This window comes from Anoplopoma fimbria, chromosome 3, assembly GCF_027596085.1.
Source record: "Anoplopoma fimbria isolate UVic2021 breed Golden Eagle Sablefish chromosome 3, Afim_UVic_2022, whole genome shotgun sequence".
NCBI lineage: Eukaryota > Metazoa > Chordata > Actinopteri > Perciformes > Anoplopomatidae > Anoplopoma > Anoplopoma fimbria.
The window spans coordinates 13,670,832-13,685,942 of record NC_072451.1 but is presented as its reverse complement, the minus strand read 5'-3'; the positions used below and the strand labels follow the sequence as shown (position 1 = coordinate 13,685,942).

The following is a 15,111-nucleotide window of genomic DNA, read 5'->3' as shown; positions in this document are numbered from 1 at the left end:
TCCAACTGGTAAGAGGCCCCGGGGTAGACCCAGAACACGCTGGAGAGATTATATATCTCGTCTGGCCTGGGAACGCCTCGGGGTTCCCCAGGAGGAGCTGGAAAGTGTTGCTGGGGAGAAGGACGTCTGGAGGACCCTCCTTAGCTTGCTGCCCCCGCGACCCGGCCCCGGATAAGCGGAAGGAAATGGATGGATGGATGGATAAACAAAAGGAACGCTTGTGAGTGTCGGTGCTGTTACTTCTGTCCTTTCCACTATAGCGTGCACCCCATACTGTCAAGATTTGCAGCCATGCGCGCTGCCTCTTTCTATTATTCCTAACGAAATAAGGACCGTAGATACATACAAAAATGTGAGGGGAGTTGAGCTCAGATTACTTCCTTCAGGAGGCCCTAATGAGCCCCCAGTCAGCTGATTAAGTTGGAAGAGAGGGAAATAGAGAATAATTGAGAAGCATAAAAGTATTTCTGAATAAACTTCCGCTAAGCTTCATTTGAAGAGTTCAAAAAAGTGATCTCAGATATAAATGTGTGTTAGCAATTGTAAAAAAATGATTTGTGTCAAAGCAATGCAATTATAAAATAAAAAGTAATTTTTTAAAATTCTGACAAAACAAACTGTATTTAATTCAAAACCACCAAATGAGGTCCATGCTATATGAGCGTATTTGAAGCAAAAACAGAGTGAGGTAATGAGATTATTATTTAAGTAGACATACAACAAACAAGGTTGTTGTTCAGAATGGTTCCACAGGATGCCAGTAGCAGTCCAGCTAAGAGAGACCGCCCCCGCCTCTTCATCTACTCTCAGTCAGCATGGACATCAGTTTGGTTTAAATAGCTCACGATGAAGAACAGCTCAGCTCTGAAACAAAGCTCGATTTTTTATTAATGCTATTAGTGATGTGACTCTGTAGTGGGTCGCTTCTATGTAATAGCTTCCCATTATCCACACATGGTGCCACTCATGAGCCGGTTGATAACGTGGAAAAGGAGACACTGCGCTGACATGAAGTAATATCTGCTCCACAGATTCTCATCAGTAGTTTCAGATGTTCTTCATGTTCAGGCTGGTTTAATGGATTTAGAGCTCGTCATAGTTAAACGTTATGCGATAGTGATACTCGTTACCCAGAGAGGTTGGAAGGAGATATAGGTTTCTAAAATGTTATGTTTCTACGTAAAGACCTGTGGAGCTAACATTAGCAGAGTACGTTAGTACATAATTAATGAGCGTTAGCACTTCTATGCTACTCTAGCTACTGAAGGTATACTGAATGTATACACATGTTGCTTTAGCTCTTTAATGATTGTAACAGTGAATACAGAGAAACAGTGTTGTTCCCTCATTTCATTGTCTTCTGTATTGATCACCAGGTGATGTGGTGGTTCTCTTTTACACTGTGATCTGTAGCTTTAGCTTCTATCTTCATCTCTTTAACTTGTTTAACTGCTATATCAGTTTGACATCCTGGATATATCGTTCAAACACATATTTTAGAACCTTCTGTCTGCTTCTTTTTGAAACTGCTTTTTTGTTTTTCCATAAATAAGATATTTCTTCAGGGATTGCAATTAGTGACAGTATGGGCTCCATGGTAGCTCTAACAGCTTGACAGAGTAGCAGCGGAGGGTCAAGCTCTGCATGATTGGTGAGGTTCTCCCAATGAACACTTTTAAGTGACGATCATAAGCCTGTTATATAAATTAACCCTTTCTAAGTTGTGCAGATAATTATTTAATACATTCTAGTGTTCAAATTATAAATGACCTATGTCAGATTAAATACCACATTTTCCGGCTCCATTGTTGTTGTTTTTTAAATTAGAATAATTAGTTGAGTGTATTTCTTTTCAGTCAGTTGAGAGAGAGAGCATGGCACAACCTTTACAGGTCTTATAGTATAATTATATATAATCAAAGGATATATGATGGTTTGACAGTTTAGTTGTATGGATAAGACTTAAATAATTGTTTAAAGTTTTAAAAAAGTTTACTACACAGTTTTGAAGTAAAAGGTATGGCAGAAAATGGCATTGTGATGAGATTAGCATCACATAGAAACAGTGAGAACATTACATACTAACATAGAGCTTAGCGGATCAATCTTCATTGAAACAACTCAGTCTTTTTGTACTCTTTCCTTTAAACGTAGCGCTGGCGTGCAGGCGGGATGCCTCAACACAATGGCTGTCAAAATGATGTTGTGTAACGTTTCAATCACAGAAAGCCTGTAAGGCCTGCCTCTCTGACTGAGAGAGCCTTTCACTGTGAAAGGCACCCTCACACTGTTCAGACCCTCCTGCAAATTCACTTTATGTTCAAATATTACTCGGCCAAATTATCTTCATCAGCTGGCCATCTCCTACTAATTACATTACACCAACTGCAGAGAAAAGATTTGAACTAGTGTCCCTCTGGAAGCTTTTGAGACATTGCGGAATGGCTACTAAGCTGTTGAACCTCAACAAGAATGGCTATACTGGAAAGACTCGAAGAGCAATCAATGAAGGAAGCGTTCAGGTTTCCGTTTGCAGTCCAGTAGTATTGACTAATCAATTCAGTTCGAGCAGGCTTTGGTCGAATTCAGGTAAACAGTCTGTGTGGAGAGCAATAAGGCTGAACTCACTGGCTGAAATATAATCTGGAAACACATTGGCTACTGCTGACGACAATTTAGCTTTTCATTGGTTTAAAATCAGATTGTAAACTGGCAAATTGCGAAATAATCTGGTCGTACATGTCGTTTCAACTCGAACTCCAAACTGCTGATTGGACTGTAAACAATGAACAGAGCTCGGAAAAAGAGTCTTGACCCAGATATCTGCTGGCCACACTGGAACCCCAGAAATATAGCAGCTTGCCCCGAAGAGGCTCATCTGTCGTCAGACCGCTAATCGATGGGCTCCGTGATAGCATATAGCCCAAATGTGAAAGAGAAAGTTCAGAGATACAGTAGTTTTGGGGAACTTTACTAAGTAAGAGTAAGATACTAATGAAAGCCTTAGGACAGACCTTCTTTAACACTATCTTGGCTGAATTGTTGAGTGTCTAATCATGATCCCATAGACATCCAAGAATTGAGCAGGCTAAGCCAATAAACTAAGAGGGGCTGAGGGGTTGCCTTATCCTGAGCTTTGTCTGAGGGAAGGCCGAAAGTCTCAGACTTTGAAAACCTGCATTCTAGACTTTGCAGACAACTGGGCTGTACTGTCACCTAAGACCACAAAACTTGCAGCTACATCCTCTCAAGTAGGACCTAACGTCCATAAGGTAAAGACAAAGATCATGAGGATGAATGCAACCAGCGTTGAACCAATCACACTGGAAGGTAGCAGGCTTGGAGTGGGAGAGTCCTTTACCTACTTTGGGAGAATCACTGACAAACAGGGAAGTAGAGTCACAGCTGAAGAACATTTGGAGCTCTAGAGGGATACAGCAACATAGGAAATTAAGAATCTTTAAGTCAAATGAAGATTCTGTGCTGCTTTATGGCCTGGGGAATAACAAAGACGTATCCAGCAGAGTGCAAAACTTTATCGACAACTACCTAAGCAGAATTCTTAATATCCACTGGCTTGACAAGATCAGCCATAATGATCTGTGGACGAAGACACAACTACCAGCAGCAGACGGAATTTGAAGATGATGAACAATGAAAACGAGTGTGTCAAACACCACCAGACAAGCTTGGACTTGGAACCTACAGAGGAAGAGGAACAGAGAGGCCGGCCAAGAAGCACCTGGCGACGTGATCATCAGGCAGACATCAAGAGACTGGGCCACACCTGGAATCAGATAAGAAAGAAGGACCAGGAACTCTGGAGGTCCAATCAATCTTTGAAGAAGTTATCTTGAATTATTTTGAAATAAAGGCAACAAAAACTGCATAAGCACTCATTTCATTGGCTGAGTGCTGATCATGTGATTTTTCTTCAGCTTGTGTTAACCACGGGCCCTATTTCAGGCACCTAACCAAAAACCCATTCAAAAAACCCATTGACTTCCAGACGAGACAATCAAACTAATTTCTAGATATACTGAATTACTATATGCTTATACGTGAGCAGGTTGCAGTATTTTTTTACTTTTTTATTCCTTCAGATTTTTATTTAAAAAACAAAGCATAAAAAAAACAGATTTAAACCATCTTCTTAGAAAAACAGTGGTGTGTGGTTGGGGCTGCGGTTTTTAAAGAAAAAAAAAAAAAGCAGTCGATTAAAGCGAATATCAAAGGAAAACAGAAATAGAATGACAATCATTTATCATTGAAGACTTAGGACTTCAAACTCATTTTTGTAAAATTACAACGTAAACAACATGAAATAAATTGTCATTTTTTGTTGACAGTGAAAAAACAGACTGGAAACAGGGAAGAGAGAGAGGAGGGTATGACATGCAACAACAGATTTGAGCAGTTGGGCGTGCGCTTTTACCATTGAGCTACCAAGGTGCTCCTTCAATTCTTATCATTTCAACAAGACTTGAAAGATTGTAGGCATAAGGTAATTCACTTCAGTCATAGTGTGAACCAGAGACTCAAAACACAGGAGTAGAACATTTGAAATGGGAATTTATTGATCAAAATTATCAAGCAGTTCCAGGAAGTTTACACTCAAACTGTTAGACAGCTCTGAGATGCAGCCCAATGTACCTTTAGATACATATATCTCCACGTGTTTCTTTCTTCATTCATTTCTTGATTAAGGCAAAATATGCTACTCTTAATTAAAACCTATTCCATATAGATAGATGAGTATTTAAGTTGTGTTCAATATAAAAAACATCAACTACAAATGATATACATTCATATGATGGCAATCAGTTACATATTACATATTAATTAATGGAACATCGTTAATTAATGCAAAGTTTATGTACTCATATATATTATAACCTTTATAATATCACCGTTACAGACTGAAAGTGGTGGTAAATGACAGGTCCACTAATGTGGAAATGAAAATATTTTGAGTGCAAAATAAATGCATAGTACTTCAAAAACTTAAGACTTCAGGTTTGGAAAGTTTTTTTTTCATCCAAAGGAAACCGACACAAATCCTGCTGAACATACCAGTGAGACAATACTGTCTTCATAAACCAGAAGTGCTGCTAGTAAACCAAAGAGCTTTGAAGCTTCTTAAATTAGCATTAGCTAGATGACCCCTGAGGTAAAAAAAGAGGAATGAAGAGGGAGCGGATGTAGGTAAAGGTCAACTAGCATTTTTTTGTGCTAATCTCAAAGCTTTTTAACTCTGCAACAGGAATATGGGGAAAATATAAGAAAAACAAAAGCAGCCCAACTCCACTCTAGCTAGCTGTGTCATGCTAGTATGTGGCTAGCTATTACAATGCTAGCTAATAACAGCTAACATGTTAACAATGAGAACATTTAAGTGGTCCAAACTGTATAAGGTGAGGTATCAGATATCTAAAATATTTTAGTTCACGGTTCCTGAGTACAAGAGCCTGTTTTTTTTACATTTGATATGATGTGGACTGAAAAACACTTAGCAACAACAAAACTAAAACCCCACAGACATTATTATTATGGCTACATTCACAGCAGTGCTAATATGACACTTTAACAGAATATTACTTAATGTCAGCGCAGTGTCTTCTTTTCTACGTTATCAAAAAATATCCAGTTTTTGTAAGAAGTGTATATTGATATATCAGACAGAGCGTGTTTTTGTCTTCGTCTAAAATAAGACTGAAGCGTTTTGTGAGCTGCTTTATGCAGTTGCTGAGCGCCTGGAGTTTTTCTGCTCTTCGCGCTTTGTGTATTTGCAGGTGCGTCCTGAACGCCTCCATTTGATTTCATTTGACTCAGCAGAAAGGCGATGCCAATGTGGTGACTTTTACTGAATACCGACTATAGCTACTCTTATCTGAACAGAAAACAGAAGGATGTTCGGGTGAATGGTTTTCATTAACTCAAACTTTTAACTATTAGGTGTCGTACAGTTCATGGTTTGTGTTGAGCTTAATGTTAGCACTCATTTGGCAGTTGCCTGGCAACAATACACATTTTTTTTTAAATACAGAAAACTGCAAAAAAGCGCTCTGTCTGATCAGGGTTCTGATGGGCATCATGCACAGTAAACCGGATTCTGTTGTGGTAAAGACAGAAGCTGTTTCTAATGATAAAAAAGCATTCAATAATGCTGGATCTTTGTATTTTTTGATATCTAAAAGACAATGAGTCCTTTCTACAGTTAGACAACATTGGAAGACTGTCACTGTTATTCTACCAGTCATGAACAGAAGAGAACAATGGGACCTATCCTCCTACAAGCAGAGATTCCTTTAAAACCCCACTCTGTATTGTTTCCATCTGTCACCGTTTATGAAGCAGCTGTACTTGAGGCTCCGGTTTCAGTTTCAATGGTTTGGCACTTCCTATGGAAGGCCACACCACAAAAAACAGACACATAATAAAGATGTAGAGAAGGGACGTTCACTTTGACTTGATGTTTCCACCTCGCTGTCAGTGAGTTTGATTGACTTTTTTGTGGATGCCATCATCAGGATTGATTCTCAATGAGCACGAAAAAACTAGGAACGCCGGCTGGCTGAATTTAAGAGGACATTATTTATAATTGAAATAATATTTCTATTCAATTACAAATTATAATATAATTATAAATAAAATAACATAAAATCAACGAATGACAATGCCAGTTAAAAACAAGTACATAAAGGATATTAAAGATGGATTATACACTGTGAGATATAGAGAGACTGAACCATTGAAATGAAAGAGGAGGTAAAGTCTACAATTCCAATCCAATTTTTGGCCACTGCTGTTCTGCCCTAATCTGTATTATTATGGGAACATTAAGATTAAAATGTGCCTCCTTCCATGTCAGTCACCCTTGACTTCTTCTCCTTCTCCTCCTCCACCTCTTCTCTCCTTCGCTCACTCCTGTTTCTTTGAGCGTCCCTTGAATGTGTCCATGAGGTTGAAGGCTCCCAGGTACTGGCCCAGCAGAATGCCCTGCTTCATGGGGAGGACGCTGTGGAGAGGAAACACAACAGAGAATTCAGATCAGTGCGTGTCTGCTAGTTCAGGTCAGGAGTTGGGTTTGGATTTAGAAACAACTTCAAGTGCATGGGAGAGAGGACTCCATAGACTTTAAAAGTACCTTACTTAGACGTCATCCACAGAGCATTTGCATGTCTGCATTTTAATCTGTTTCCATCTTTTTAATTTCTATATCACATACCGTTATCACTTTATTCTATGCTGCATTTCTTATTGATTTTATTTGATGAATAACCTTTAAAAGCTTTTATATGTCATTAGAAGTTTAATGATGCTCTGAGTCCTATCATTAGCAATATTTTTTAGAAAGGTACACTCGGCTGCACCACAATAAACAGATATTGCTGTAATTATGCTAAGTTATATTCCTGCAGAGTGACACATAATGACTGTTTACAACATGTACTTGAGTGGTGATAATACTTTTACCTTTCACATTGTCGTGACGTCATTGCATATTGGATTTAGTTCATTGTACAAACACATTTTCATCTGGTTTTGTGTCCTCTCCTTTAGTGTGCTATATACATTTTTGTACATGTAAAAGGTCCGTAGAGTGTAAAACCTGAAGTCCACGCCTAAAAGGAGTTACCCTCCCCCTCAGAAGCTCCTGAGCTGCCTGAAACAGCTCCATTGAATTCTCTCCTTCACTTCTGTAACTCTATGAGGTCACAATGTTACGGAAGTGACGTAAAACTCCTTCCGGCTAGTTTGGCCCTCAAACAACAAAAGAGAAAGACGGAGCTGAAGCTCCGGAGGAAGACTTTTTTGAAATGTGAAACGTTGACCAATCGCAACAGAGTGGGCTAACTGATCAATCAGAGCAGACTTTGCTTTCTGGAGGGAGGAGCAAGCGCTACAATGGAGCATTTCAGAGAGAGGGGTGAGAAGAGGTGCTGCTGGACAGCCAGGATGAGAAAAACAAGGACGATTATGAGCATTAACGCATGTAAACATGTTGTAACTGTAACGAGATAAAAACATGCAGCCGGAAAATAGCATAATAGGGCCTGTTTAAAACTCAACTGAAAGGTGTGTTTAAAGTGGTTATTATTAAAAACAACTTGTTAACTAGCAACTCCTCCCCCTTCACATCTCTGTAGAAAAACACCTTTTAGTGGGAAATGTTTGATTCTGGGTAACTTCTGCATCATCTGACTGTGGAAATTCCCATTTTGAAACACCCACTTTGACCGTCTGAATCCCAAAACCCACAGGCTGGATGGAAAAGCATGTTTTTTTAACAATCCCAAAAACGACACCGTTTATTTTAGCCAGAAGCTGTAATAACTGACATAGACATCAGATTTACATCTTTCTGACAGTCCTTAAACACATCATGTGTGACGAACGGTCATCAGAAAAAGCAACCAAACCAAAGCTTAACACTGTGATATTTCATCAGAAACACTTTATTCTACATGTCTCATATCAAATTTCGCTAAAAAATAAGCCTTAACCAGATATAAGAAATGTTTTATTCTGCGCTTCTCAGTGAAACTATGAAGCCATGATTGACTTGGCTGAGACCAACACTCGTGACAAAAATTCAGTGAAACTCAGTGACCCCTTAAAGAGGGGACAGGTAAGGTTGTGAGTAGAGATGGTAAAAATGTAAATCGTTCAACATATATAGCATGTGGGACTTGTGTTTTTGCTATTTTATGCTTTATTGCATTATAACTGTGTGATACTGCACAAAAGATATGTTTTAGATCTCTCTTGTTTTTGCCATGATTGTGCTGTTTCCATGGAGGTGCTTGATGTAAATAGGCCAAGGAGATTCAAACGTGACAGGAGCAATAAGAATGAAGTTCCTAATGGAGCAACATATTTGTGCTAATGTTAAATCATTTGTTAGAGTCAGAAAACTGCCTCCCTGCATCTCTTCCTCAATGAGCCGCAGTTAGCAGCTTCTGGATGAATAACGACAACTCTTTTGTCTTCAAAGAGCAAGCAGAGACAAGGCTGGATAATACAACAACACATTATTAAAAGCTTGAGCACAATGGCTTTTTATGTAAAATGAACAGAGGTGACAGGCAAGGCACTAAGCCCCGTTTGTGCAAGCTGTGTTCCAGAGAGGAGAAGCTTTCTAATGGAGAATAATGGCGTCTGTCTGTAGACAAATGGACCAGACAAAAAAAAGAACACGGATAGAAGACGTCTCTTATCAAACGTATTCAAAGGGCAAAACAACTCCGATGAAGCACAGAGGGGATCAAAGATATTAAACCCTTTGAGTCAGTTTGGGGTAAGTGATGGGAGCAAATTGCATTGCCTTCCTCCTACTGGAGCAAATGCAGAGTCCCATTTGTTGCTTTGCAGGAAATGAAGTCAACGCGACTTTGCCCACATGACTCTTAAGAAGGCTGTCTCAGTTTATACTGAACTTCAGTCAATGATGTGTTTGCTGGTATCAAAACTACAATATGTTTACACAAAACTGTGTCCTTAAAGATGCAACGTGTAATACATCCAAACAAATAGGGGGCAGCATTTCACCTCTACTACTGGGTCCATCCAATCAAAATAAAAAAAATGTCAATGCTCTGCTAGCAAGAGCAAGAGCTAGCAGAGCATAGCTAGCAAGAGCTCATATCTCCATAAACATTTAAGCAAACTATAAAGTGAGCAATATCTTTGACAAAATATACGAAATCTGAGAATCTTCACAGCAAAAAAAGGTGAAGAGAGAAATGAGGAATACTGTGAATGTGAAAGGAATGATGAGGAGAGAGGAGGAATGATGCTGATCTGAGAAAGTGGTGAGGAGTACAGATGAGTGAGTGAAAGATGATGGAAGGACATGAAAAGAATAAAGACAGGAGGGCAGGGTAGAGTTTTAGAAATACAGAGGTCCAAAAACTGTGCTTCGTCCTCCACTCTTTCTTGCCTCACACCCTCTGCATTCACTGTCTGTACCTTTCTATGGACTCTTCCTCTCTCATCCCTTCACCTTCTCTCTTTCTTTTTTGCATCTCTTCCCTTACCAAAGCTGTTTGACAAGTCTTTTCATTTCGTCAGTCCCAGTGATGAAGGTAAACACAGGGTCGGTTGATATTTATACGTTAACCTTACCGTCATCCACGAGACGGTAAGGTGCATCATGATGGATGGCCAATGTTCAACTGTTTCTCTATTAATCTGTACTCACACACAATCACAATGCCAGTCATTAGATGAGCGAGCAGGTGATCTTGGCGTTGTAAATATATGTGCAGCACCAAACAAAGTCAATTTTTTTTTTTTCAATTATTTCAATACTTTTATTTCATACATACCATATTCAGAGGTCTGGACTTTGGTAACCTCAGTGTTGGGTACGGCCCTTAGAGTAGCAGACAATCCCTGATCAATCAGCGTCATTGGGATGTCGAACAGAAATGTGGCCACTTGTCAAGTAATCACAGGTCTTTGTTCACAGTGGGGGTCAGGGGACTGGTACTGCCTGATGTCTGGACCATGTCTGGACCTCACACACACACACCTACAAGTCTAAAAGCTGAAAGGTATCCAGCTCAGTCTAATGCCTGCACTTTGCAGCAGGATGGGGGATGGGATGGACTTGATTGTGGAGTAGGAGTGGCTGGCTTCTTTACAACAAGGAGACCCTGATACTGTTGTTTGAATCTGCTCTTTGTTACTGAAGACTGAGCAATTTGGAAACAAATTATGACATTTAAAGTCCCTGCCCCATACTGCTGAGGGGTTTGGTCTTTGGGGTAAGGGTTAAGAGGGACTCTGGATATTTCATTCTAGGTCTTCCCCCAAAGTAGGTGACTCTAACCCACAGTTCTACGGGGTAATGGGAGCTCCTTCACCGTGGTCTCGTTTGCTTGACTACTTCCCTGGGGAGTTGACTCGAATAGTGCTTAGAGTGCAATTCTCCTTGCAATGACGCACCCACCCAGGAGGAACTCATAAGTGTCTTCTCTTCCTTCACTGCTATGTTTGAGTGTTTTCATTTTTCACTTTGGGCGGTCAGCTGGGAGATTTCACTGTTGAGAATGGATGGATGGCACCATTTTACCATTAATATTTTAGCTTTCTCTTTTCTATTTGACGCTTTTTATATGGTGAAGTGTGTAACACTTAATAAAAACAATCTGCAGTTATCTGTAAAAGCTCAGTCCATCTAAAAACCCTTTTACATTGTCACAAAACTAATCAATAAACCTTAAAAGCTATCAGGTTAGCTTCATGTGGACCTGCAGCTCATGACAACAGCGTAGCTTAGGGATAGCCTGCAGCTCAAAGCTTCTCTTTAAATAATAATAAAGAAAGTAAACAGCAATTGTCAGGGCAAAAAATGAATGACCTGTTGATCTTAACGAATTAAGACTTAATAGTCTTTTAACACTTTTAAGCGCTGTCACAAAATCAAGTGTAATGATTCATCAGGCTGTTTGAGTGTGATTTATAATTCCACCACAAGCACGATGATACAAACAGCCGTGTAACAAAAATACCCCGTTATTGTGAACAACCACAAAATGAGCTTCGGCATGTGATGTGTACTGTAAAAATATTTGCTTTATCGTCCAAATAGCACAGGAGCCAGAGTCCACATTCACATTCAATTTTACACCAAAAGAGGTGGACCTGAACTACAATTAGAAACAAAAGCCAAACCATAACATCCTAAACATGTATTGCATGTAGGGATTTGTAAATTTCCTTTTCTTATTTTCAAATACTCTACTGTCCTTTCACCAAACTCCAAATCCAGTAAATAATAATGACCACATTGTCATTACCTTCAGGGAAGAAATGGCGATGTACAACATCAGGGAGAAAATGACTTTAACTCTGCTGTAAAGGTCAGTCATATTAGAGGGAATACCAATTAGCAACCCTATCAGCTGGGACACAGACACACTGATCAGATGAAAGGAACAGCAGTCACAGTTTGAAACTAATTGACAGGAAACTGACTGATACCCTGTGGGTTGACACAATGCTAAAGACAGGAAACCTTACATGAGCCTCACTCAGAAGTTCTAACATATGTCCACCCCATGTGCTAATGGAAGGTTGTAATCAATGGTCACATAAACACAATAAATACACAAATACATAATTTTAGGTCCCTAAAGATATGAGATCTTTTATCAATAATCTTGAACAAGGCTGTGCACTTAAAGGGGTGCTCCACTGATCACACTCCCATAAATGTAGGGGACTCACAAGCGACAAAAAGAAGGTCAGTATTGATGTGGCATGTATTGTCAGTCAAAGAGTAAACCTTTAACTGACAATACACACTCCGACTGATCAGCACCCCACAGTTGCATTGCCGTGTTGTGGGTTCATTTAAAACCATGAGTATGGTCAGAAGGCTCATTTAACAGGGATGAATTGAAAAGATGACCAGAATTATCAGTTTCAGCTCCATATCATGCTGTTTTAAACACCTGTTTTATGCATACACCTGCAAATAAAACGGCAATTGAAATCACTATTGTTGGTGGGGTGTACTTGTAACTGACGTGTTCAGCTATGAAAAACAGCTCCAGATCTGAATATTATCACGCCTCATAAGTCGCATCCAGCCAGATACTTGTGCCCACTGCCATAAAGTCACCCGGTGCCTCCATAAAACAGTCAGTCCTTGATGGCTGTAGAAAAGGCAGCTTAAGGCCTGTGTTTTGTTTGACTGAAGGCTTTCTACTGGAAAACTCAGTAGGTTGATTTACTATGTCTCTGTTCCTTCTGCTTGGTGTTTCTCCAGTTTGTACTCAGCCAAGCTCTGCATTTGGAGACATTTGTAAATGTATCACCTTAAATTTGCTCTGAGTGTGCAGCAATTTTCTTCCCACATCCACGAATCCATCCATGTATTTTAATCCATCCTTTGTTTTATTGATCCATTCATTAAGTATTGTGTCAATGAAGGGGGAAATGCAGGTAGATTGTTTATAGTTTTCAGAAACAAATGGTTCTGGGAAGAACATAAGCACTTCAAGAAGAACCCTTTTGGAGCCCTTACTTCTAAGAGCGTTGGGAAATTATACTACATAATACTTTATGACCACAGCCAGTTGGTTGGAACTCTGGACTTTTTAAAGTCCTGCAGTGTGCGCTGGTTGGTCGGCTCTTTTGCTAGGACTTGAGTTCAGTGCTCCACTGCAAAGTAAACACTCATAGGTTGTAGTATTCTTAAAATATCACCATATTGAGTCCACATAATGAAGACAAGCTATAATGTTATTAAAGGGGAAGTGCACCAATTTTTACAGATCAAACTCTGTCTCCAGTTGGGGAGTTCTACTGCATATTTTTTTTAAAGTAGTAAGAAACATTTAGTGTTTCCAGTAATGTCGCTCGAGTCTGAAAACTACAAGTTAGAAAAGTAAAGAATCTGGACGTGTGGAGTTAAAAAAAGGGAGTTTACCAGACCTCTGGAATCCCCTGCTCAGCTCTGCTGGAGGCTCCAGGCTACATTAGTAACTACCAGCACAACACACACAAATCCCCAACTGAACTGTTGGCAGTCAGGTTTAATTTAGGGCAATGTAGGCGCAAGGTTCATACAAGGAATTAAAATGCATGAAATGGAAAGGTTGTTACCTGTGGTTCTTCAAGTGCCAGTCAATGTAATAATATATTGATGCTTAAGCCATGGAACATTTTTTAATGATGTGAAAGAACCAATTTTGTGAATCACTTCAGAGCAGAAGAAGATAAGAGCCTTGATGCTTTTGCCCCACCACTTAAAGATTATGTTTTATATATATATATATATATATATATATTCTTAATGGCATGTGATGTACTTTGAAGATGGAGAATGAAGGTGAGGGGAGGCTGATGCATCGTTGGGAGAACATTGGAGTGCCACGACAAAATCATGGAGTGAAGGGATTTTTTTTCTTGACACCCAAGGCTGGATTACCAATGTGTGCCAAAGGCCCCAAATCCTCTGGGACTAGGGACTACTTTCTGTTTTGTCAACATTCCAAGGATAAATCAATAATGTAATCAATAATGTAATCAATAATGTAATCAATAATGTGAATTAGTTCGCACAGATACTGATCGTCGTGTTCACACCAGTTGTGGATGCTTCCATTACCTTTCCAGCCACTGGCACCAGCCCATGTTCCACATCAATTCCAGTTTTCAGTCTCATATGCTTTCACTGATTGCCACTATCCACATTACATAAACTCTAATGTTCTGCACAGCACTCACTGCTTGTCTCCCAGCCTCTGTCTTTCACTTGAACCATCCATGCTTCCTACCATTTGTTCCCTTGTAATGGGTTTTTATTTTATACTTGCTGATATTGGTCTGTTATTCAAATTTGTTCTTTGGTTTTGTGATTCATTGGATCTGGGTCTCCTTTCTCTGTTTATGTCCCCCTCTACTTGTGATGAAAGATTGTATAACTAAATTAACCTAAACTCTAAATGTGAATAGAGATGATGAGGGAAACAAATGGACGGCATTTAGAAAAGACAAATAGACTAAAGTGAAATGCCTTTGAAAGTGAAGTGATGATTGAAAAAGGTCCACAACACCACCCTGACACCGCCCAGTGAATCACTGCACACTGATGAAGTCAAAGAAAAGGTCCAGCTGAGATGGGCCTCAGGTTATGCTTTGATAAATGAGGACGTTTATCAAAACTGCCTACGCACAGTTGTGCCATAACTGCGCTCGTGGCTGTTTTGAAAGCAGGATGTGGGATCTATCAGTTTGTAGTGATGCTTGAGAATGTGAGTCAATTTCAGCATGCGCAGTGTCAACCAGATTTATTCACTGCACTGAGAGGAGTGAAAAGCAAAGACCATATAGACAGAATGGAACTGGAGAAACGCTGTTTTTCTGAACACAACTTTTCCATAACATCAATCTGCAGGAGAAAGGCTTGGTAATATGATGACATGCTAGGCTACAAGAAATGTATTATTTATCACTTAATGGAGGCAAGTATCTTTGCCGCAGTCCTGATCGATGTTAGGCTACCTTCAGAGAAACTCCCGGATGCTTTGTTCACATTAAAAAGCCTATAAAGGCTGCTAGGAGAGGGGGAACGTCTAACGTGACTCTGTACTG

At 39.7% G+C, this 15,111-nt stretch overlaps 1 protein-coding gene across 2 annotated transcripts in view; it reads right to left on the bottom strand.

The window, feature by feature from the left end:
* Positions 1-4,555: 4,555 nt before the first annotated feature.
* The window catches only part of LOC129113653 (epidermal retinol dehydrogenase 2-like), a 35,962-nt gene continuing 25,406 nt past the window's right edge, over positions 4,556-15,111 (bottom strand). For both annotated transcript variants that reach the window (XM_054626068.1, XM_054626077.1), the window contains exon 7: positions 4,556-7,018. In XM_054626068.1, the coding sequence (XP_054482043.1) occupies positions 6,922-7,018 (97 nt within the window). In that variant the 3' untranslated portion in view covers positions 4,556-6,921. The remainder of the gene's footprint in view (positions 7,019-15,111) is intronic.